The following is a 24,595-nucleotide window of genomic DNA, read 5'->3' as shown; positions in this document are numbered from 1 at the left end:
AAAGGTGGAAACAACCCAAATGTCCATAAATGGGTGAACCCACAAATTGTGGTCAGCATACAAATTGTGATCTGTCCATTCAGTGGAATCGTATTCAACTATATAAAGGAATGAAGTACTTATACCTGTCCCAGTGTGGCTGGATCTTGGAAACATTATGCTAAGTGAAAGAAGCTTGATACAAAATACCACATATTCTTCGAGTCCATAGTAAGACATGTCCAGAATAGGTCAATCCATAGAAACAGAAAGCAGACCAGTGCTTTCCATGGTCTGACCAGAGGCAGAAATTGTAGAAACTGTTTAATGGGTACCAGATCTTCTTTGGGATGATATAAATCCTTCGAATCTAGATAGAAGTGGTGATTGCACAACACTGGGATTGTACTAAAATGCAACTGAAATTGCTCCATTTAAAATGGTTTAATTCATGTTATGTGAATTATCACCTCCATTAAAAGAGAAAGAGAGAGAGGAAGGGAGAAAGTTAGGAAGGAAGGAAGGAGGGAAGGATGGAAGGAAGAAGGGGAGTGTAGGGGAAGGGGTGGGGGTGGGGGCAGGGGATGGGGGAGGGGAGGGAAGAGAAAGAAGGGAAGAAAAGGAAGAGTCTGGGAACCAGCAGCCTCAGCATCACCTGGTAACTTGTTAGCAATGCACATTTTCAAGCCCTGCCCCCATCCCACCCCACCCCATCTACTGACTCAGAAGCTCCAGGGCGGAGGCTCGGCAGTCTCATCTCACAAGCTTCCCAGGTTAATTCTAAAGGTTTGGATCCACTGGTTTTAAGGGTCAAATATGATAACGGAGCACACAGTGTGTGGTCAGTAGTCATTAATATTATAGGCTGGCTCACTGGTTCATCTGGCATAGGCTAAAAGAGAAACTCTGCATCTTAACGGAACCACACGATACATCCGAGGCCGGAAGGAATAATTCATCTTCATTTCTATTCTGTTTGAAAGGTTCAGACTCCAGAGACAGACGGAGACAAACTGCATTTGGCCCCACCACAGCCTGCCAAACAGTTCCTCATCTCACCCCCCGCCTCTCCTCCCGTCGGCTGGCAGCCCATCAGCGATGCCACGCCGGTCCTTAACTACGACCTCCTCTATGCCGTGGCCAAACTAGGACCAGGTAAGCTCCTCTGACGCCATCGCCTTTCCTAAAACTAAACATCTGTCAGCAACCTAGGAAAGGCAAAGATGAACAACCCTGAAATCCTGGGCTCCTGGTGACATCTGCGTTTCTAATGCATGTATTGATGTGTGTGAACAGCGAGAGGAAAGATGAATGAAAATGCAGCGTCAGACTTTGTTCAAAAGCAATTCAGGAACCAGCCCTAAAATGTCAGTCTGTACAACTTCTGGATAGCAGGGCAGAAAGATTGCAAAGAGCTCCCTAAATCTTGTGGAATTTTGCTCTAGACCGCAAGGACGTCTTTTCCTCAGAACAGACAAAATGAGCTCTAGCAGCTGGCACGAGGCTTCTATGCTGTGCCACCTCGTTTTTACTGCTGCCACAGGTGTGCCCAGGAGCCCCTCTGCTACAAGACAATTGCCAAAGTTAAGCCTCTAAGTTCCCAAGAAGCCAGTTACAATAGCCTCTAACTTTAGAGAAATCTATGGTTGTTGTGTTCAATGTTGGTCCATGTAGTCTGGGTGCTCTCATTTTCACTGCAGTGTAGTATTCCACCCTGTGAGCCCACCGTGACTCTGTACTCATCCAGTGTCCTCTTGATGGACATTTAGCCGGTTTCCAGTTTCTTGCCATTATGATGTAAGCTATAGTAATACTCTCATACATACCTCCTATGCACTCATCCAAAAGTTTCTCTGTGTCTTATGCCTAGAAGTGATACTGTCCTCAATTTCAACAGAGGTCACCTTGTACGCCAAAGCATTTGCCTATATTCTCGCAGGAGGGGCCGTGGTGGAAAGTGGTGGGGAGCGGGAGGCTGAAAGTAGCAGCTGCAGTTTTAGGCACCATGGGTCAAAGATAAATAACAGCCTTTCTCTTAGTCTGCTCTGTTATCGCAAGTCTGTGTGTCTGGCACACAGTGAGGCCACACAAACCAAAACACTGGAGTTTCGAGCAGAGAAAGGTTTATTGCAGGACCAGAGAGGACCCAGATGGCTCGTGCTCCCCAGATATGCTGAACTCCCTGAACCAAAATTGCAAAGTATTTTTAAAGGCAAAGTGAGGGAGGGGTGTGGTTGGTTGTTGTGAACTTCCTGGTGCAGAGATCCTTTGTTCTTGGAGCTGTCCACAGAGGTCAGGTCACCATGTTCCCATAAATCTCCAACAAGATACACGTTATACTTCAGAGAGAGGCTAAAGCAGAGGATATGGGGAGAGCACAGCGAGAGAAGGCCCCAAAGGGTCCTTCTCCATGACATCCCGGTGTGAGAGGGGGCTAACTGTACCCCAAGATATTCTAACTTAATTAATTTGAGTCAACTCAGGCATCAGTATTTTTTTTTTTTGTATAATGATTTTTTTTTCCGTTATAGCTGGTTTACTGCATTCTGTCAACTTTCTACTATACAGCATGGTGACCCAGTTACACATACATGTATACATTTTTTCCCCATATTATTATGCTCCGTCATAAGTGACTAGACATAGTTCCCAGTGCAACACAGCAGGATCTCAGTATTTTTTTAAAAATCTCCCCGGGAGATTCTGATATGCAGATGAGTTCAAGAACCACAGAGGGAAGGAGTGGAATGGATTGGGAGTCTGGGTTTAGTAGATGCAAACTATTGCATTTGGGGTGGATAAGCAATGATGCTGTATCCTGCTGTATAGCATAGGGAACTGTATCTAATCACTTGTGATGGAACATGATGGAGGATAATGTGAGAAAAAGAATGTATATATGTGTATAACTGGATCACTTTGCTGTGTAGAAGAAATTGGCAGAACATTGTAAATCAACTATAATTTAAAAAAAAAAAAATGGTTAAGGAGTTCCCATCGTGGCTCAGTAGTTAACAAACCCAACTAGTATCCATGAGGATATGGGTTCGATCCCTGGCCTTGCTCCGAGGGTTAAGGATCTGGTGTTGCCCTGAGCTGTGGTGTAGGTCACAGACTCAGCTCGGATCCCACGTTGTTGTGGCTGTGGTGTAAACCGGCAGCCGCAGCTCCAGTTTGACTCCCAACCTCTGAACATCCATATGCCACAGGAGCAACCCTGAAAAGACAAAAAGACGAAAAAATAGTTAAGAAAAAACCTAAACAAAAAAAAAAGAACCACCAGTAGCCAAATGCCAAGTGCCTGGAATGACAAATTTATAATACATGCTTACCAATATTTCTTGGTGTGGTCAAGAAAACACTTGAATCAGAATCTCCCACCCCAGAAATCTGAGTAAGCACGCCTGGTGATTCTTGCATACCCTGAAATTTGAGAAACCTGGGTAAGAGGGTGACCCAGTGTCCTGATTTGCCCAGACTCAGGTTCCTAGGAACTTGTGATTTCCAAACCAGGAAATTCCCAGGCAAGTCAGGAAAAGCTAGTCATCCTACTGGGTCTTCAGAATGAGATGAGGATGGTTTGATTAATAACTACCCCCTGCAAGAGAACTACGAGTGGTCCCATGTGTGGCCTTAAAGTTAGATTACAGCACTTTCAAGAGCCAGGTTGTTGGGAGTTTCTTTGTAATCATCGTCTCGTCCCTCAGCTTCCCAGGGCCTTGAAAATGGCCATTGGGGGAGTTCCCATTGTGGCTCAATGGTAGTGAACCCGACCAATATCCAGGAGGATTTGGATAAGATCCCTGGGCTTGGTCAGTGGGTTAAGGCTCTGGCATTGCCATGAGCTGTGGGGTAGGTCACAGACACAGCTCAGCCTCCCAGAGGCTACAGCTCCAATTTGACCCATAGCCCAGGAACTTTCATATGCCATGGATACAGCCCTAAAACAAACAAACAAGCAAACCAAAGGCCACTGGTTTTACTCTCAAAGAGCCACTGTGAGAAAGAGTTGGTGTCTAACTACTTAAGATGGGCTGATGGAAGAAACTATGTAATAATGAGGGAGATGTCAGTGAAACGTGATTTCCTTGAAAGTCTAGTCCACCTACAGGAATCCTGAGTACATGCACTCGCATCCAAAGAGAGCCATAGGGGTGATCCAAGCAGATGTTTGCAGAATGTGTATAAAATAAGTAAAGTCTACTCAAGTCCAACCTTGTGACCCATTTTTCCCAGTCACTGGGGACACTTCAGACATAGGACCAATGACACTGCTGTCCTTGGAACAGCTGGTTTGGCTCCCAAGCAGATATTAACAAGATATTAACAAGAATGCAATTGAACACCTTGTACAGCTGTTTGTAGTGTCAACCCACAGAGCTCTCCATAGACTTGCTAAGGTTGGCCAGAAGGGCCTAGGAGTCATGGCCAACTTTCATTTTACACGCAGGAAAACGGAGGCCCAGAGAGGGGGTGGGAATGACCTACCAGTGACAAGGCCAGGGCTCCCAGGCAGTGCTCTTCCTGCTTCACTCTTTATAAAGGAGGCCCCGCTAAGTCAGACTTTCAGGTCCCTCTCTGGTCCACTCCCTTGGAGCCTGTAATCCAGTTACATTCAGATCTTTTTTTTTTTTTTTTTTCCTTTCTTTTCATGGCCTTACCTGTGGCATATGGAAGTTCCCAAGCCAGGGGTCAAATTGAAGCTGCAGCTGTGACTTATACCACAGCCACAGCAATGCCAGATCCTTGACCCACTGTGTGAGGCCAGGGGTTGAATCCATATATCCTCACGGAGACAGTGTTGGGTCCTTAAACTGAGGACTTCTCAAAACGCTTTTTATCCAGAGCCAGAAAGAAAATTCATTCCTATTTAATATTCACAATGCTTGATGCAAAGGCAAGAAAGGGGCACGTGTCAGACACACTCCCTGGCTCTGGGAGCTGAGCCCTGGATCTGATGGGCACTGCTGGGACCAGTGTGACCTGGCACTGACAGCAGCAGAAGGGCTGGATGGAGTGAGAATTCAGAAGAGGTGCTCACAGAGCCTGATACAGAGGAGGGCGGACATAGGGAAGAAATGTCCTTAAAGAGGCAAAAAAAGAGGGGGGTACTTTTTTAGACTTGTGAATAATTTACCAATAGTGTTTAAAAATGCATGTCTTTTACCTTAATTGTGCAGCTAACCTATGAGCCTTACGAGTAAATCTACCAGCTCTTTTTTGTTTTTCTTTTTTTTTTTTTTAGGGCCGCACCTGCAGCATATGGAGGTTCCCAGGCTAGGGGTCAAATTGGAGCTATAGCTGCCGGCCTACACCACAGCCACAGCAATGCCAGATCCGAGCCGCATCTGCAACCTATACCACTGCTCACCGCAACGCCGGATCCTTAACCCACTGAGCGAGGCCAGGGATCAAACTGGCAACCTCAAGGTTCCCAGTCAGATTTGTTAACTATGGGAACTCTAAAACTGACCAGCTTTGAAGTACCCGGCTGTGCACTCAGCACAGAGGTAGGCACTGTTAATATCCCCATTTTCCAGATGGGAGCACCGAGCTGTAGAGAGGTGAACACACTTGCCCAAGGTGACACAGCTGGCCGGGATCAAAGACAAATGTCCACCCTGGCTCTTCTGACCACCTCTTGGCCAGACCCACGGGCCTCTATTAAGGATTCTGGCTGCCTGGGTGGGCTTTATGCCAGCTCAGCTCTAACCCAGGCAGAGCATTATTCCAACCCTGCCCTGGCAGTCATGTCTAACACCACTGTAACCTTCAGAAAGCCTACCCCAGGGTCTGGTAAGTGTGCAGATGAAGCTCTGGGTTCTCTGTGTGCAAGAGCAAATACGGAAGGTCTCCTGTTCTTCACAGATGACCGATACCGCACCCCATGGAACAGCCTCTGTTGGCGTGTCTTCTCTTTATGGCTTTCTCCATTCCTTGCCAGCAGTTTGAGGCTGTGTCTCTTTCTTTAGTCATCCGTGTGTGCTTTTCCTGTGTCCTTGAAGCGTCTACACCCCACCGAGATGGATGATTTATATCCAACTAAGCATCTCACAGAGGTTAGAGATGTGGACCAAGGGCGGCCAGTTCAGCCTCAGTGATGAGAGCAGAGTCCCGCCCTGCACACAGCCCCCCCTGCACCCCTTTCCCCCCGCTGACCTCCCGCATCTCGCCTCCACTCCCCACCAGGCAGCAAGGCGAGGAATTACTCCCTGGCACTTTCCACAAATGCTCACTTCCACTCATGGGTAGTTTTCTGTTGTTCAGCTGTCTTCTCTGCTTTTTGAGGGGAGAATGTGTCTTTTATTCATTTTGGTTTTCCCCGTGCTTGATAGCAATTTGTACAGCGTAGGTGCTCAGTCAGTATTGAACGAGTGCATGACCGAATGTGCGGAGAGATCAGAGCTATTAGCCCGCCCTAGAGATGGTTCCTTCCTTGGCAAATTGTTGCTGTCTTCTAGCTTTAGACAGACTTGGGCAGCACCAAATAAATGTTTTCTCCACTGAGAGAACTTCTAGCATTTCCATTTGGGGGGAAAAATGATTTAGAAAAAAATTCATTTTTAATCCTTAGGCAGAATCATTTCGGTAACAAATTATACGTCATGCCGTGTTAGGGGATGATGACCTCACTTCCAGGAGCAGAGAAATAAATTAGAATGAGAGCAGAGCAAAGCAGCTCAAATGATCAAAGGAATGGAGTTTTACTTCCTTCGGAGAATTGACAAATGGTTCTAAATATGTGGAGCTGAGTAAATGAGAACTGATGCAGAAGTCTAGGATGCTGGGGGAGAGAAATTCTAAAGAAAGACATCTCAGTGCAGGGATCCAGGGTGAGGTGATACTCAGGCTGGGGATCCGGGGTGAGATGGTACTCAGGCTGGGGATCACTTCGACAAAGCATCTGGCTTGTGGGAGCTTTGACAGATCTAGCCGCCCGTGGAAGGCAATGGCGTGTGTTATTTAAACCCTTTCATGGAGGCTAAGTGGGAGAGGGGGAACACAAGCATCGCTCAGTGCTCTTTCAGAAAGGAGCATGGGTGACCCTGTTCCAGAGAGGATTGCTCTTGCTCCCTGGAACTTCGAAAGAGGCTCTTGAAATCAGCATGGAGGACAAGTGCAATCACAAAGCGACCATGATCAAACCCAAGCCTGTGGATTTCCTTTGAAATCCTTGGAAATACTTAACGGGGTGTTACAACCCAAGACCAGGGCCAGGTAACACTGGGGAAGCATCGCTCTGTTCTGTTTATTCCAGTGGGAACAAGTTCCCAGTCTGGAAAATATGGGAGGCACAATTCCAAACATTTTTAACCACTGTCTCCATGACTATATGTTCTGCTTTTTGATCTCAAAAGTAAGGGGAATAGATAAATTAGGGAGAAAAAGGTAATAGAAACAATGGCTGAAACATATATAGGGATTACTTGTGTGTCAGGCATTGTTCTAAACACTTTGCTGTATAGATTATCTCATTTAATGTTCATTGTGTTGTTTACTCCTCATTTATACAGCTGAGGAATGTGAGGCACAGAATGGTTAAGTCACTTGCCCAAGGCTACACAGCTGAGAAGTTAAAATATGTCCCTCCACCCCTAATGAGAAACAGAGAGGATTCATGGAGCCAGTACCATTGCCTTGAGGAGTGGAAAGTTTGAGAAACCAAATTAATTTATCCAAAAGAAATTCCGGATTGTTGCAAAAAGACTTTTTTTTTTTTGGCTGTGACATTCGGCAACTTGATGTGGGTCTCAGATCCCAGACAGGGCACTAAACCCCTGACCACAGCAGTCAAAGTGCCGAATCCTAACCACTAGACCACTAGGGAACTCCCAGGACATTTTAAAAATACAAAACTGCTTAGACATTTTGTCTCTCCAAACTTCCATTCTCAATTTATTGGCACCTCCTAAAGCATATCCACTGCATCTATTCTGTCAGGTGAGTTTGATTCTTTCCTCTAATGTCAAGTGGGCTGCTTGGATCAGAATTTGCCATTCTCTGCTCTGTTTAAAGGCTTATCATCATCTCTATAAAACAGAAGCTTTCTATGCAATCAAAACTACAATGAGGTAGTTCCCATCGTGGAACAGCAGAAATGAATCCAACTAGGAACCATGAGGTTGCGGGTTCAGTCCCTGGCCTTGCTCAGTGGGTTAAGGATCCTGCATTGCTATGAGCTATGGTGTAGGTCAGAGACTGGGCTCGGATCTGGTGTTGCTGTGGCTCTGGTGTAGGCCAGCAGCTACAGCTCTGATTAGACCCCTAGCCTGGGAATCTCCATATGCTGCAGGTGTGGCTCTAGGAAAAGACAAGAAAAAAAAAAAATACAATGAGGTATCACTGTCAGAATGGCCATCATTAAAAAGTCTACAAGTAGGTGTTCCCATTGTTGCTCAGTGGTAACGAACCCAAGTAGTATCCATGAGGATATGGGTTTGATTTAAGGATCCGGCATTGCCGTGAGCTGTGGTATAGGTCGCAAACTCCGCCTCAGATTCCCCATTGCTGTGGCTGTGGTGTAGGCCAGCAGCTGCTGCTCCGCCTCAATCCCTAGCTGGGAATTTCCATATGCCAAGGCTGTGGCCCTAAAAAGACCAAAAAAAAAAAAAGTCTACAAATAATAAATTCTCGAGAAGGTATAGAGAAAAGGAAACCCTCCTACACTGTTGATGGGAATGTAAATTGGTGCAGCCACTATGGAGAACAGCATGAAAGTTTTTTAGAAAACCAAAAATAGTTACCATGTGATCCAGCAATCCCACTAATGGACATTTGTCTGGAAAAGACAAAAACTCTAATTCAAAAAAAAAAAAAAGCACCCAATGTTCATTGCAGCACTATCCATTATTTACAACCACCAAGACATGGAAGCAACCTAAATGTCCATCAACAGAGGAATGGATAAAGAAGATATGGTGTATATATATTGTATATATAAAACTGAATACTACTCAACCACAAAAAAGAATGAAATAATGCCATTTGCAGCAACATGGATGGACCTTGAGATTATTACATTAAGTGAAGTAAGCAGACAAATATATATGGAATCTAAAGAAGTGATACGAATTAACTGATTTACAATACAGAAACAAACTCAAAGCGTAGAAAACAAATTTATGGTTACCAAAGGAGAAAGGGGATGGGGGGGGGAATAAATTAGGAATTTGGGATTAGCAGATACACACTGCTATATATAAAATAAATAAACAACAGGATCCTACTGTATAACACAGGGAATTATATGCAATACCTTGTAATAACCTATAATGGAAAAGAATCTGAAAAGAATATATACATATATATTATAGATATCGGAACTGAAACATTTTGCTCTACACCAAAAACTAACACAACATTGTAAATCAACTAAACTTCAAAAACAAAAAACAAACAAACAAAAAAAAACCCAGAATCTTTGAACATTTATATTAGTCCCTCTGGTGAATCTAGAGAATAGCCTGGACAAAATTAGATGAGCTTTGACCTGGTGGAGAATGAATTGGATATTTACTTTTGTTTATTTTAACAATGCCTATTGTTCCTGACCCCAGAAAGAGTATAGTGCTGTGTTCCTTTTGGATGGAAAACAAAATAGGAAAAACAAAACCCAGCCCAGCAAAAGAATGTCTCTGTACTCATCAGCAAAATGGCAAAATAGAGATGCTCAGGCCCTGGATGGATGGTAAATCAAAGCCGGGGTGTGAAATGCCAGCCTATTCTGCTCTCCAGGATGGCTCTGGAAGGTCAGGTTTATTGACACTGGAAATGCCTGCAGGGAGAGATATGAAAAGTCATTGTCTAGTCCTGTTTTTTTCCTCCTGCTATTTTTAGCTCTTGTTAGGGAGATCGATTTTAGTTAACTGCAGAAGAGGGTTTAAAATGGTGTTGGAATTTCAAGTTGCATACATCTGCTATATTTAGACTTTTTTCCAAATTCTATCAAAACATGCCATGGTACAGCAATTTTGCTGGTTTGCTGCTTTGTATACTGTTTTCCCCAAAGGGAAAAATATATTTCATTAACCCGTGTCACTTCTAAGGAAGAAACATTTTCTATTCCAGGCTCATTGACTGGAAGGTACAGAAAATTCCATTTTTAAAATGTGGATGAACACCTCTATTTGGGGTGCCTAGGCTATGACTGTTATATAAGCCCCGGTTCTTGCTCGACAATTGCTATATTCTGATCACAGACACGAGAAGCAAATAAAACAGCCAGTCCCAGGGTGCCATTTAGTGCACGTCACCTGCTCACCGGAGGGACACAGATTTGTGAGCCTGGGACTCCCGCTCCTAATTTTCCACCTCCTTTAGAAGAATTTTCTCTAGGTTAAAAAAAAAAATTTAAAGGGGCTTGTCTTCTTAGCATATATTCCACAGTAATCTTCGATCACTCTTGAGTAGCAATATGAAATACTTCCTTTTCTTATTTCACAAGTAAACTGCACGTTGTAGAAAATGAAAGACACACAGAAATGAGCACGGTGGTACGCGCGCATGCGCGATCGTGCACCTCCACATGGCTATGCCCGTAGCTAAGCCCCTAATGTTGGGAAAGGAGGAATAGAGTGATCATTCCCAGAGAGGAAAAGCTCCCGATTCTGTGGCCAAGCACACGGAGAATTCGTCCACGTCCACGCGCTGTTCCGATCCTCACGTCTGCCCTCACCTGTTAGCCCTCAGCCTCGAGGACAAGCCCACCTTGCAGGCTGTGGAGACCCCACCTCCCTGGCCTGCAGTTTCCCACCGCTCCCCCTAAGGCTCCACTCCTTTGTCTAAATCACTTATTCGGGTCCTCAGTCCTGTGGTTCCTATGAAGTCCTTTCAGATCCTAAATGACCCAGGAGGGAATGAAGATAAACCGGGCCCTAATCCAGTTTTAGCGGCAAACTCCCAGAAGATAAGCACACTTTCTTTTTTTTTTTTTAAATTGAAGTATAGTTGATTTGTCATATTAGTTTCAGATGTATAGCATAATGATTCAGTGTTTTCATATGCTCCATTAAAAGTTACTGCATAATAATGGCTATAATTTCCTGTGCTGTTCAAGATATCCTTGTTACCGATGTATTTTATACATAGCAGTTTGTGTATCTTAATCTCCCAAGCCTATCTTCTCTCTCCCCACTGGTAACCACTGGTGTGCTCTCTCTATCTGTGAGGCAGTTTCTCTTTTGCTCTATATATTCATTGGTTGTATCTTTTAGATTCCGTGTATAGGTGATATCATATAGCATTCGTCTTTCACTGTCTGACTTATTTCACTAAGCGTAATATTCCCTGGGTCCATCCACATTGCTGCAAATGGTGCTATTTCATTCTTTTTATGGCTGAGTGATATTCCTGTGCGTGTGTGCACACCACATCTTTATCCATTCATCTGTCAATGGGCATTTGGTTACTTCCATATTTTGGCTACTGTAAATAGTGCTGCTATGAACACTGGGGTGCGTGTTTCTTTTCGAATGAGTGTTTTCATTTTTTCCAGATAAACGCCCAGGAGTGGAATTGCTGAATCATATGGTAGTTCTATTTTTAGTGTTTTGAGGACTCTCCATACTGTTTTCCATAATGGCTGCACCAATTTATATTCCCACCAAAAGTGTACAAGTGTTCCTTTTTCTCCGCATCCTCACCAACATTAGTTATTTGCTAGACTTTTTTTTTTTTTTTTTTTTTTTTAGGGCTGCACTAGTAGAGGTTCCCAGGCTAGGAGTCGAATCAGAGCTACAGCTGCCAGCCACAGCCACAGCCACAGCCACAGCAACACGGGATCCCAACTGCATCTGAAACCTACACAACAGCTCACGGCAATGCCAGATCCTTAGTCCACCGAGCGAGGCCAGGGATCAAACCCGAAACCTCATGGTTCCTAGTCGGATTCGCTTCCGATGTGCCACAACGGGGACTCTATTTATTAGGCTTTTTGATGATAGCCATTCTGATGGGTGTGAGGCAAACTTTCTTTTATGGAAATGAAGCACCTCATAGACCCAACCTCGGAAGTATCCTCCCTCTCCGCCCCCACCTCTCCCTCCCTCCCTCCCTCCCTCCCTCCCTCTCTCTCTCTCTCTCCCTTTAGCCCTTCTCCATCTTACCAAAAACACTTCTGTTCTCCTACTTTGATGAGGGTCAGGACTGCGGATGAGGGTGGGTGAGGAAGAAGAAAGACCTCCAACCACTCACATTGATGATCTTTTGCCAACACGCACTCATTCCAGACCTACTGGGAGCAGAGAAGTTCAGGTGCAGCCCTGATGTCTTTCATGTGCCCTCCCCACCTCAGTCATGACCACCGCAGGCAATACGGCCTTCATGCTTTTGTACCAGGTGGAGCTCCGTTAGAATTCTGCCTCTCTCACTTATTTGTGTCCACCTGGAGTAAGTTACTTCCCTCTACGCTTCTTTCTTTCTCAATGGTAATTCTTTTGTTGTTGTTGTTGTTGTTTGTTTGTTTTGCGTTTTCGGGCCGCTCCTGAGGCATATGGAGGTTCCCAGGCTAGAGGTTGAATCGGAGCTACAGCTGCTGGCCTATGCCACAGCCATAGCAATGCAGGATCTGAGCCACATCTGTGAACTACACCACAGCTCAAGGCAACACCAGATTCTCTAACCCACTGAGCAAGGCCAGGGATGGAACCTGCGTCCTCATGGATGCTAGTCGGGTTCGTTAACTGCTGAGCCACAAAGGGAATTCCCTTGATGGTAATTCTTTGACAACTTGCAAGCACATCATGAAGATGGAAGCATTAATATACATCAAGCACTTAGCCCAGTGCCTGGCACATAGGCACTATCCAATCCATGGTGGGTGCTATGAGCATCCTGCTCACAGTATTATTTAGCAGGGCATCCTCAGAGAGATTTCCAGTTTCCTCTGCCAGTGCATGAATTAAGGTATGTACCACACTTGGAACAGGGTCTACCAGGCAGTGAGGACAAGGTGTGTGTGTCCTTTGTGGTGGTTGCTGTTTATGTGGACTTGTTCTTGGAACTGCCAGTGAAATATTTAGTCTGATCTGTGCTTTGCTATATACCCTCTGCCACTGTGGCTTGGAGGGCATACTTTGATAGAGCACCTGCCACACAAGGAAAGCTACGGAGTTCTTTATTCAGTGGTTGATCCTGCCCTTGAGTCTACCCATATAGCATTTTTCTCCAAGGTCTCCCCAAATTAAATATACGCTCACGGAATCACTAAGGAATCAGGGAGAAAAAATTTGCCAAGGACTTCCTTCTTTGGAATATGTTTTCCTCTCTGGAAATTTTTTTTTTTTTTAAGACCACACCTGCAGCACATGGAGATTCCCAGGCTAGGGGTCAATCAGAGCTATAGCCGCTGGGCTACGCCGCAGCCACAGCAACACAGGATCCAGGCCACGTCTGCAACCTACACCACAGCTCAGGGCAACACTGGATCCTTAACCCACTGAGCAAGTCCAGGGATCTAACTTGTGTCCTCATGGATGCTAGTCAGATTCATTTTCGCTGAGCCACAACGGAAATCCTCTTCCTCTTTGGAATTTTTTTTTTTAAATCCTGAATCCTTCTTTCCACGTCTACTTAGAAAATCAGTTCTTTCTCCACTCAGACTGATCTCGTGCATAGGTGGCTACCAGTTAGCTGTGATTTTAAAAGTTCCTGTAAGCCTGCCCTGGCTCATCTCTTTTTTTTATTTTGTAGCTGGCAATCAAGCGCCAATATGAAGAGCAGTATTTCTCTTGCTTTAAGATGAGGATTAAAACTCAGGATGTGAGTTAGAATCCAGGCTCCACCTTTGATTAGCTGTGTGACTTTAAGCAACTTTCTTAACCTCTCTGTGCCTCAGCTTCCTCAACAGTAAAATTGGATTGTTGCAAGTATCAAATAAGATAATCCAGGAGTTCCTATTGTGGCTCAGTGTGTTAAAAACTCAACGAGTATCAATGAGGATTTGGGTTCAATTCCTGGCCTCGATCAGTGGGTTAAGAATCTGGCATTGCTCTGACAGTGGTATAGGCCAGCAGCTGCAGCTCCAACTTCAACCCCTAACCTGGGAACTTTTTTTTAGGATGCCCCAGGTGCGATCCTAAAAAAAAAAAAAAAAGCACATACGTCTGTACATCATGTACAAGCCTGGACATAGTAAATAGTGTGTTACCTATTCATTGTTGCTTGATTTTCAAACCACTTCATAGTCTCCTACTGAAATGTAAGTGCCTGTTAGCTCTTACCTCAGTGTTCTCAATATGATATTTTGGAACTGATGATCCTACATATTGCAGTACCTTTAGCATCTTTGGGCCTCACCTGCAAAATGCCAGTATCCACACACAACCCAGTTCCTATGACAACCAAAAAAAAAAAAAAAAAATCCCATCACATTTCCAGACATCTTTGGGAGTTTAGGACCCCTGATTAAGAAGCCCACTCTTGGAGTTCCAGTCATGGCTCAGCAGTAATGAACCCGACTAGTATCCATGAGGATGAGGGCTCAATCCTGGCCGCATTCAGTGGGTTAAGGACCTGGTGTTGCCGTGAGCTGTGGTGTAGGCTGAAGATGCTTCTCGGATCTCACGTTGCTGCGGCTGTGGTGTAGCCTGGACCTCTAGCCTGGGCACTTCCATGTGACACCATGCAGCCCTAAAAAGACACACACACCAAAGAAGAAGAAGAACCCCACTCATCACACTTCTCCAGTATTTAACAGGTGGTTCCCAAATGTGGCAAGGAGTCAGAGACACAAAGGCAAGAAAAACATCTTTCAGGGGTCACGTGCCAGTGTGGGAGCAGAAACAAGAGGAACAGGAGTGGGGACAGTGCAGAGACAAAACTAACCTCTATACACGGGCACCAATTAAGTCTGAGACAGAGTTTTAGGTGAAGCAGAAAGAACAGGTTTATTGCTTTGCCAGGCCAAGGAGGCCACAGCAGGCTAAGGCCCTCAAAACTGTGTCTTCCCTTGAGAGGGGGTAGCGAGGGGTTTTATAGGTTTAGTGTGAAAAAAATAGGGCTATGGAAAAGGATTAGGGTGCCTGCCTTCTTCTCCCTCCGTAGGTCATTTCAAGGTCATCAAGGCCAGAGTCAGGTGGTTCAGCGATGGTTTCTGGTGGTCTTTGGGGTTATCGCACCTTGACCTTCTCTCTGCAGTGAAGATTGCGCACAAAAGGAAGGGGGTGTTGGGGAGCATTTCAAAGGACAATTAAATACCAGGTGCCTATTACTCTGTTTTAACTAGTTTTTTAGCTGCAACAGTATTTCCTGGGCATCAACTCTTTTTTTTTGGGGGGGGGGTCTTTTATGTTTTAAGGGCCTCATCTGCATCATATGGAGGTTTCCAGGCTAGGGGTCGAATCAGAGCTGTAGCTGCCTGCCGACACCACAGCCACAGCCACAGCCACAAGGGATCCTCAGAGCCTCGTCTATGCCCTGCACCACAGCTCATGGCAACACAAGATCCTTAAACCCACTGAGCGGGGCCAGGGGGTTAACTTGCATCCTCATGGATCCTACTGAGCTGCAAAGGGAACTTCTGCCCTGCCAGGATTGAGAGAGGGTTAAAGGCACAGTGAGCTCATATGCTGGCCAGTGCCTGGGGTGGAGGGAAGGGGGTACAAGGCCCCCCTCACCCCTGCCCCGCTTCCCATCTCGCTGCTCTCTGACAGCTAGACTGGGGACAGACACCTCCATCGTCTCCACAGCTGACAGGGCTTGTGAGGCTTCCCCTCCCTGCTGAGTGCTATCAAGTCCTAACCTTGATACTTGGAAGGAAAGAAAATCCAGGAGTGAACACCTTTCAAACACCTTTCAAGTCATCCTGAACCCCTCCCTCAATCTCTGTGTTTAATCCCCAGCAGGCAGTGAGCACCTTAAAAATAATCCACATGGAAATGCCATTGTACTTATTCCATAGACCAGGACCGATGCCTGCTCCTTCCTCTTGGGGAAAAAAAAAAAAAATCACATTTATAATACAGAATATTTGGGGTGGGGATTTGCAGTGTCTTTTCAACATGACCAAACCTGAGAGAATTTTATAATCAGTATTTTTGGCTTTCTTCTTAATTAAATGGAAAGGGCTCTTAATCCAAGTTCAAGGGTGGCACTGGGCATACATCCAACGTGGCTCTGCATTCAAGGGTCCTGAGATGCTCTTGGTGATTGCCTCGATAAGCCTGCATCCATTCTTTTCTTTCTTATTTATTTATTTGTTTATTTATTTTGCTTTTTAGGGCCACACTGGCGCCATATGGAGGTTCCCGGGCTAGGGGTCAAATTGGAGCAGTAGCTGCCAGCATACACCACAGCTTGTGGCAACGGCTGGATCCTTAACCCACTGAGCAAGGCCAGGGATCGAACCTGCAACCTCATGGTTCCTAGTTGGATTCATTCCTGCTGTGCCACAGCGGGAACTCCCCATTCTTTTCTTAAAATGTATTTTTATTGAAGTACAGTTGGTTTACTTTGTTGTGTTAATTTCTGTTGTACAGCAAAGTGATTCAGTTATATATATATATATTCTTTTGTTATATCTTCTTTTCTATCAGTCATTCCTTTTTTCTTTTTCTAATTTAATTTTGATTTTATTTTGGAGTTTGATTGATTTACAGTGTTGTGTTAGTTTCAGAAGGTGTCCAGCAAAGTGATGCAGATATATGCAGATATACATCCATTCTTTTTCAAATTCCTTTCCCATATAGGTTATTGTAGAATATTGAGTAGAGTTCCCTGTGCTGTACAGTAAGGCCTTGTTGATTATCTGTTTTAAATACAGCAGTGTGTATGTGTTAATCCCAAACTCACTTACATAGACCATTTCTTCTGGGTCTTTGGTTTCCTTTGGCCAATTACCTTGATAGAGTTGCTTTTTTTTATTTTCGTTTTTGTTTTTTTCTTGCTTTTTAGGGTTGCCTCCGAGGCATATGGAAATTCCCAGGCTAGGGGTTGAATCAGAGCTACTGTTGTCAGTGTACCCCCCCAGCCATGGCAGCAATGTCAGATCCTTAACCCACCGAATGAAGCCAGAGATCAAACCCACATCCTTATGGATAGTATTTGGGTTGGGGTTTTTTTGGTTTTGGAGTTTGTTTGTTTTGTCTTTTTGTCTTTTTAGGGCCACACTCGTGGCATATGGAGGTTCCCAAGCTAGGGGTCGAATCGGAGCTGTAGCCACTGGCCTACACCACAGCCACCGCAACGATGGATCCAAGCCACATCTTCGACATATTCCACAACTCACGGCAGTGCCGGATCCTTAACCCACTGAGTGAGGCCAGGGATCGAACCTGAAACCTCATGGTTCCTAGTTGGATTCGTTTCTGCTGCACCACAATGGGAACTCCAGCAGTTGGGTTCCCAACCCGCTGAGCCACAACGGGAGGTCCTGATTATCTTTATTTCTCACACCTGACCGACCCAGGGCCCTCCCCGATCTGCATGAGCATCTCTTGACCGAGATGGATTCCAAAGGCATTGTGGGAAAGTTATTTAGACGTCCTGTGGTCTGGCACCCCTCCCTTTCTGACCCTGAGGTCTTTTGCCCACACAGGGCTTAGCCCCTCCTCTGATCCTGCCATTACCACTGTTTCAAATGTCCACAGAAGACAAGTACCAGTTTTTTGCCTTGTGCCTCTTGTTATTTCTCTCTGGGAGAATAAATAGGCAGCTGGCTGGAAATGTCTATCCTGGAGCCCATCTATCTCCCGCTTCAGTGCAGCTACATTGCAGAGGATTTTGCCTTTGCTGAGCTGGGAATTGGCTTCATGGCAGGAGGCAGGAAACTCTGGCCAGTGCCTTTGCTGAGGGGCTTTTGGTCCTGGCCTCTCTTCTGCCCTGGGGAGAAAGGACAGTTTGAGGACAGACTAGCGGAGTTGAGAGTGTGATAGGCAAGCCCAGGCTTGTCCTTGAAAAGATGCAGTGGTCTGCTTGGCCATCCCACGGGCTCCTTGCCGCCCACGGAGCCCAGTGGGTCCCCAAGCCGGGTGACCGTGCTGACGTCAGCCTTGGTGGGAGAGGAGTTAGCTGAAGCCCGAGGGGAAAGAGACCAGAAATAGAACAATTCAATCCAGCCAGACCAAAGCTCGGTCTTTTTATTCTGTGGGCTCCCAGCAGCTGTTGGGCTTTGCTGGATTTTGATAGTAAGAAAGTTTCCCAAAATAGACGAGGGAAATGTCAGCGTTAATGGCAACACAGCAATAAAATAGCCCTACTACCAAGCAGTCTGACTTTGTTAACTCAGCGTGAAAGTTGCCTGACCACCCCCATCCCAAACGTGATCCAAGCACATCCAATTCGAGAGGAAAGCAGGTGTCCCCCCGCCCCCTTTTTTTAGGGCCTTGCCTGCGGTGTAGGGAAGGGATTGAATCAGAGCTGCAGCTGCGGGCCACAGCCACAGCCACACCAGCCAGCGCTGAGCCCTGATTGCAACCTACGCCACAGCAGCTCACGGCCACATCAGCTCCTTAACCCATGAGCGAGACCAGGGATCGAACCCACATCCTCACGGATACCAGTCTGATTCTTAACATGCTGAGCCACAACGGGAACTCTGAAAGTGCTGCCTTTTGAAGCAATAAACACATGGCAGCTAGTGGTGCCTTTAAGGGCATGGTCTTTATCCCAGCCAAGGCACAGAAAGGGCTCGGTCCAAGGGCGAGCTTCATTATATACATTGTATGACTTTTTTTTTTTTTTTTTTTAAAGCTAGCTTCTTCCCAACAGATGAGGACAGGGGCAGGATCCGGTCAGTCCCCTGATCAGGGTCCCTGCAGTCAGCCCCTCACCCACAGGTCCCATAGTCTCCATGCTCGCTGTGCCCAGCAGGTTCTTTTCTGTCACCCCCACACCAGAGGATGAGAAGCAGCCGCTGGCTCCATCCTCCCATCACACCCAACAGGGCAACAGGCAGGACCGTGGGGGCCACTGGTGTTTCTGCAAAAGGCACGTCTTCTCCAAACCTGAGAACTTCAAAGAGATCCTGTGCTAAAAACAAGAACCTTAGTGGGACATTATTTTGTTCTCTGTCTCTTGCCTGAAGACATCTCATTCAGAATTGCAAAGCATCCGGGGGTGGGCAGAGAGAGAAAAAAACATCCTGGGGGGAAAAAAGAAAATTTTAGAAACCCTGGGTCTGGTGAACTGATCACCATCTGCTGGGATTTGCTCTTCTCCCGGAAACAAAGATGAGGCCAAGGATGAAAGAGTGGCCGAGCAGTGCTGGGAGGGGCCACAGAGCTGACCAACCGCCCCCTACCCCACCCCCAGCCCCCGCCCTGCTTCTTCTCTCTCATGCATCCTCAGCCTCCCTCCCTCTGCTACCTTCTACCTGCACTGTTGTCACTTTCCAATAAAAAATAAGGAGGCAGGAGTTCCTGTTGTGGCTCCGCAGAGATGAACCCAGCTAGTATCCATGAAGACACGGGTTTGATCCCTGGCCTCGCTCAGTGGGTTAAGGATCTGGTGTTGCTGTGAGCTGTGAGGTAGGTTGCAGAGGAGGCTTGGATCTGGTATGGCTGTGGCTGTGGTGTATGCTGGCAGTTGCAGCTTGAATTCAACCCCTAACCTGGGAACTTCCATGTGCTACAGGTGCGGCCCTAAAAAAAAAAAAGAATTTTTTTAATAAAATAAGGATGCAGACTGGAGGAAGGGAGGGTTATTTGAACACCAGCATCTTCACAGGACCTAACCCCCTGCCTGTCTCCCTAAGCTGTGTAACAGTAGCCATCCAGATCCTGAGGCAGGGAGAAGTGCCAGGGTTGCCAGGTATCAAAGTAAGTGTTGCTACATCCAAACTGGCAGGGCTGCATCCTCATACTGCTAAACCATTTGTTGTTGTTGTTGTTGTTTGTCTTTTTAGGGCCGAACCCTGGAGGTTCCCAGGCTAGGAGTCGAATAGGAGCTGTAGCTGCTGGCCTACACCACAGCTCACAGCAACGCCGGATCCTGAACCCACTGAACAAGGCCAGGGATCGAACTTACGTCCTCATGGATGCTAGTCAGATTCATTTCCACTGAGCCACAATGGGAACTCCCTAAAGCCTGTTTTCCACAAGCAGCCCCAGGAAACTGCTCAGCTGCTTGCAAACCACTGCTCCAAAAATTGAAGTTTGCGCCTTGCAAGCACTGGCTGTTTGCACCATTGATGCTTAGCAAGATCTGCCCTGTAGGGTCAAGACTAGCCCAGCACGGGCACCGATGGTCCTTGCTCTGGCCATCAGGCAGGGGCATCTTCCACCACAGACCGAGGGTGATGGGCAAGATTCCTGTGCTGAGTGGTGTCTGGCTTGGATCGTGAGAGGAGAGCGGGATTTAAGGAACTAGGGGAGACGATGCCAAATAAAAGTAGCGGGTTTGGTGGGTATAAAAATGTGGCTGTCACGAGTGGTGAGAGATTATACAGTCTTTTGTCCTAGCCTAAGAAATGAGGACTCGATCGAGTGAGACCCAGAGAGCCACTGACCAGAAGGGTGTCTGGGAGACACTGCTTTGGGGTTTTTCCCTGAGGATGGGCGGGGAGGGAGAGGATGTGAGAAGAAGATGAAGAGAAGGGTGTCAGCTGTTAAGCTGAGAAGTTACAAGCATGCGCATGGAGAATGTTCCCCGCGCCTGCCCACCTCCTGGGCACCTTCCACGTAGCTTTGCTACCCAGGTCGACTGTTGCCTCCACCAGGAAGGCTTTCAGAGCTACTCCTTCCTTCCAGCTTGGTACCAACATCCTGGATATATATCGCCGCCCTGGCAGTTACCATCAAACTCTGTGATACTTTGTATTTCTGCACGAGGCTGTGCTCCTGCAAAAGACAGAAGTTGTGTCTTGTAGCCTTTATGACTCGCCCTGGGTCAGGTCATGGGAGATGCTGAAGTGAAGCAGAGACAGACAGAAAGCCAGTCGGCTACAGACTGTGGGATAATCGAGCCCCGTCCCAGAACCCCAGCCCCCTGCTGGTCTCACAAAGCCACATAGCAGAATAGACTGGTAGACGCTTTTGCTTTGTTTTGTTTTGCTTTTTAGGGCTGCACCCACAGCATATGGACGTTCCCAGGCTAGGGGTCGAATCAGAGCTACAGCCCACACCACAGTCACAGCAACACGGGATCCGAGTTGCGACTGCCACCAACACCACAGCTCACGGCGACACCAGATCCTAACCCACTGAGCGAGGCCAGGGATCAAACCCGCACCCTCATGGATCCTAGTCGGGTCCATCAACCGCTGCACCACGAAAGGCACTTCCTAGACTGATAGACTCTTAGAACTGGACCTTGACCGTCATCGAACCCTGCCTCCCAGTAACCACTGCAAGATTCCAGACAAGCAGCGACCCCACCTTTTTCCATCCCGGGTGGCTCCTGTGATAAGAAATGTAGAGCCAGGGGAGGATGTAGAGACCACTTCCTCCAAAAGGTGAAGAAAGGAGGTGAGGAGCTCAAGGTTGCTCCGCCACTGGCAGCAAGGCTGGGGAAGAGAAGGGAAACTGGTAATTTGCTGCCAGGCCCGTTTTGTCATCACCCCAATCCTATGGATGGTAGTTACTGCCCTTTGGAAGTTGATGGTTGAGGAGGCGGAGGCTGGGACGGGGAAAGTGGCCTGTTCAGGGCTGTGCAGTTGATGAGCGGGAGAGCAGAGACGCAGAGACAGTTCGGTCTCCATCCATCCCTCGGTACCGGCCCAGGAGACCAGCCTCTCCTGTGACCCTGCCACGTGCTCCTCTCGCACCAAACAAATCAGACCAAAGCATGTGCTTCAAAATGAAATCCCACCCCCTCCTCACCCCTCCTGTTTCTCATGCTTTTCAGGAGAGAAGTACGAGCTCCACGCAGGGACGGAGTCCACCCCGAGTGTCGTCGTGCACGTGTGTGACAGTGACATCGAGGAGGAAGAGGATCCAAAGACGTCCCCCAAGCCAAAAATCATCCAGACCCGGCGTCCCGGCCCGCCGCCCTCCGTGTCCAACTGAGCCCCCGGCTCCACCTCGACGATAATATCCGTCTCCTCTTTATCATGCTTCCCCCCTGCCCCCCAACGTTGTTTGTTTGTCAGAAAAAAAAATAATTGCCTTTAAATCCCTGGGTGTTTGGTTGTTTGAGATTTCCTTCCTTGTAATCAAGCCTCTCGGACAAAAGGGCTAGGAAAAGGTGACATGTTTCCTGACCATATCATACCCATCCAGTATCATCCATTATTTAGAAGATTCTAGGGAAAAAAAAAAAGTAGTATTTTCTTATGAAATGATCAGCACAGCCTATACCCTCATGCTCTCCTGTGGCTCCAAGCCAGAGACATCGGTGACAAATAGCACCTGTGTTGTCTGTGAGCCGTCCCAGTTCAAGTCCTGATATGTGTGCATTGTTTTTTTCCTGGCCACTTAATACGTAGGACCATAAGTAAACTTGACTTTGACTGCATGAGATGTCCCTATCTGGTCTCACCCAGCCCTCTGCACCCAACATTCCCAGGACATGCATGATCACCAGCATTTATTTTCATGATTGGAGGGTGTTACTCTAAGTCACAGGTTGTCAGCGTCCAGCCGTGTCCTATCTAGATTAGGAAATTTATCAGCTTCCTCCAGCGACACGAGGCTGGGTACAGTCACTCTTTTGAGTCAAAGACTTCTTCGCTCTGTTAAAATTCCTGGAGGCAAAACTGAGCTTGGCCCCAGAGAGACCCCTCCATAGATTTTGAACATGACCTCCCACGTAGAACTTCCCCAGCCTCATTGGGGAGGCTTGTCCAGGGTGATAGAGACCGATTTCGGACAAATCTATTTATTACAAAAGTTTCATGGTGTCTGAACGATTGGTTTCTTTTTTTTTTTTTCCTCTTTGTATATTTGTACAAATGGTTCAGCTGTGCTTTTAATAATCTGGATTTTTTTATTTAGTAACTGTTCAGCTGTTAGCTGCTTCAAACATACCTGCATTGCTTATGAATGCATTCATATACGAATACAGGTAATCTGATAATATTACACACTATTATGGATGATGCTGAATTTTGAAAGATAGCAAAGATGTCAGCTAATCATCTATATTTTAGCATGAGAAGTTCTGTTTATCATGAGAAGTTCGGTTTATCTTGATAGCAAAGATAAACCAAAGATGAAAGTGTTTGTTGCAGACAGTTTAAATGCAGCTAAGTCCACGGAGCAGCTGCTGAGCATAATCAAAAGGAAAGGTTGATAAACGTTCACCCGGCTTGCTCACGCAATGCCCATATTGCTCAAAAATGTATTTGTTTTCGTTATATGTGATTTTTCTATTTCTCTAGCCCGAAGTGCATTACAGAAGATACACCTATAGAACCATTACCTTCTGCTATGTGTGCCAGGCCTCATCTACTCCTGTACATTAATAACGAATTGCTTTAGATGCAAATGCCAATTACGATGGAGTGGGGAAATGCTTTTATTCCCCAAGCCTCAGAAAAACACACAAGAACAATAACACAGCCAAGCCAATGGAAGGATTGTTGTGGTTTTTGACTAAGGTGTATGTTAGTTTCATCAGAAACTTAAAACATTAGACTGATCACTCAGTAATTAAAGTCCGTTCTACTGTGAATATAGCAATATAGTACTGGACGCAGTACAGGTGAAACTGAGGACAGCGTTGCTTGTAAGATCCTGAGTTTCCGTAAGATAAACGAAGGCTCCTTTGAAAAAAAATAAAACCTGAGGAGTGTATAATAAGCAAATGCTGTTGCCTTTACTTTGCCGGGGAGGTTTCTGGTTTTTTCTTGAACAAATGAAAGATTAGCCTTACTAGTGAGGAAAGGCTGCTATCTAGTGGAGGGAGCAGGGAACTACAGCTGGCAGCCATCTGGGTCTGAAACTCCTCTCAAACTTCTCCGGGTCCTTTGACTTTGGAAACAACTCACAATTTTCAGACGGCAGGTTCTAGAGAAATCTGGGTGAGAGGAAACCATTTAGAAATGACTTTTCAATGTTTTGCAATGGATACAGCAGACGTTTCCAACCAAATTGAGTTAAAAATTGAATGACCATTCTGTGTCTTCAAAAAAATTAAAACTGCATGGAGTGTATGACCCGCATGGTTAGTCTCGGTGACATTTATTCCAAAGGGCCCATGTTCATCCATCTCAGATCAAGTAACTTGCATGAGGTTGGGTTTGGGGAGGTGCGGAGAGGAGGCTATCCCAGGAGAGGGGGAAGGAACAGAAGGGACTCCTTGGAGTGTTTCTGTGGACCCTGCAAGGACTGGAAAAACACCTGCCTTGGTGGCTCTGGGACCCCCAAGTTGCAGACTTCTTTAGCACTATTTTAAGTTGGAAAAGTTTAAATATGGAGGGGAAGGAGCAGAACGCCACCCACTGAATCATTTTGTGCACGTGTAGAGCTCAACTGCTTAGATTTCAAATACACCTGATGAATGAGTCTTTGTCTATGCAGAGTGATTTCTGTCTTGTCTGGCCGGGGTGGGTGATCTCTGAGTGGTGATGGTGGAGGAGGGCAAGCCAGCCTGTGGTCTTTCTAAGTTCCCAACAGATGAGCTAAACTCATCTGAGGTCTTCCAAAAACAAGCAGAAGGGGAGCTGGTGGGCAGCAGCTCCGGAAGGAAGAGAAATTCGAGGTTTGGAGGGATGGGTTGGGCTCTGATAGGGGACCTGGGA

The 24,595-nt window shown here is 46.3% G+C and overlaps 1 protein-coding gene across 3 annotated transcripts in view; it reads left to right on the top strand.

The window, feature by feature from the left end:
- The window catches only part of RCAN2 (regulator of calcineurin 2), a 303,834-nt gene extending 279,474 nt beyond the window's left edge, over window positions 1-24,360 (top strand). For all 3 annotated transcript variants that reach the window (XM_047794591.1, XM_047794590.1, XM_047794592.1), the window contains 2 exons: window positions 963-1,134; window positions 21,760-24,360. In XM_047794591.1, coding sequence (XP_047650547.1) covers window positions 963-1,134; window positions 21,760-21,920 — 333 coding nt within the window. In that variant the 3' untranslated portion in view covers window positions 21,921-24,360. The remainder of the gene's footprint in view (window positions 1-962; window positions 1,135-21,759) is intronic.
- Window positions 24,361-24,595: the final 235 nt, after the last annotated feature.

Source organism: Phacochoerus africanus, chromosome 9 (assembly GCF_016906955.1).
Source record: "Phacochoerus africanus isolate WHEZ1 chromosome 9, ROS_Pafr_v1, whole genome shotgun sequence".
Taxonomy (NCBI): Eukaryota; Metazoa; Chordata; class Mammalia; order Artiodactyla; family Suidae; genus Phacochoerus; species Phacochoerus africanus.
Note: the sequence above shows the minus strand (reverse complement) of the source record. Positions and strands in the feature narration are given on the sequence as shown.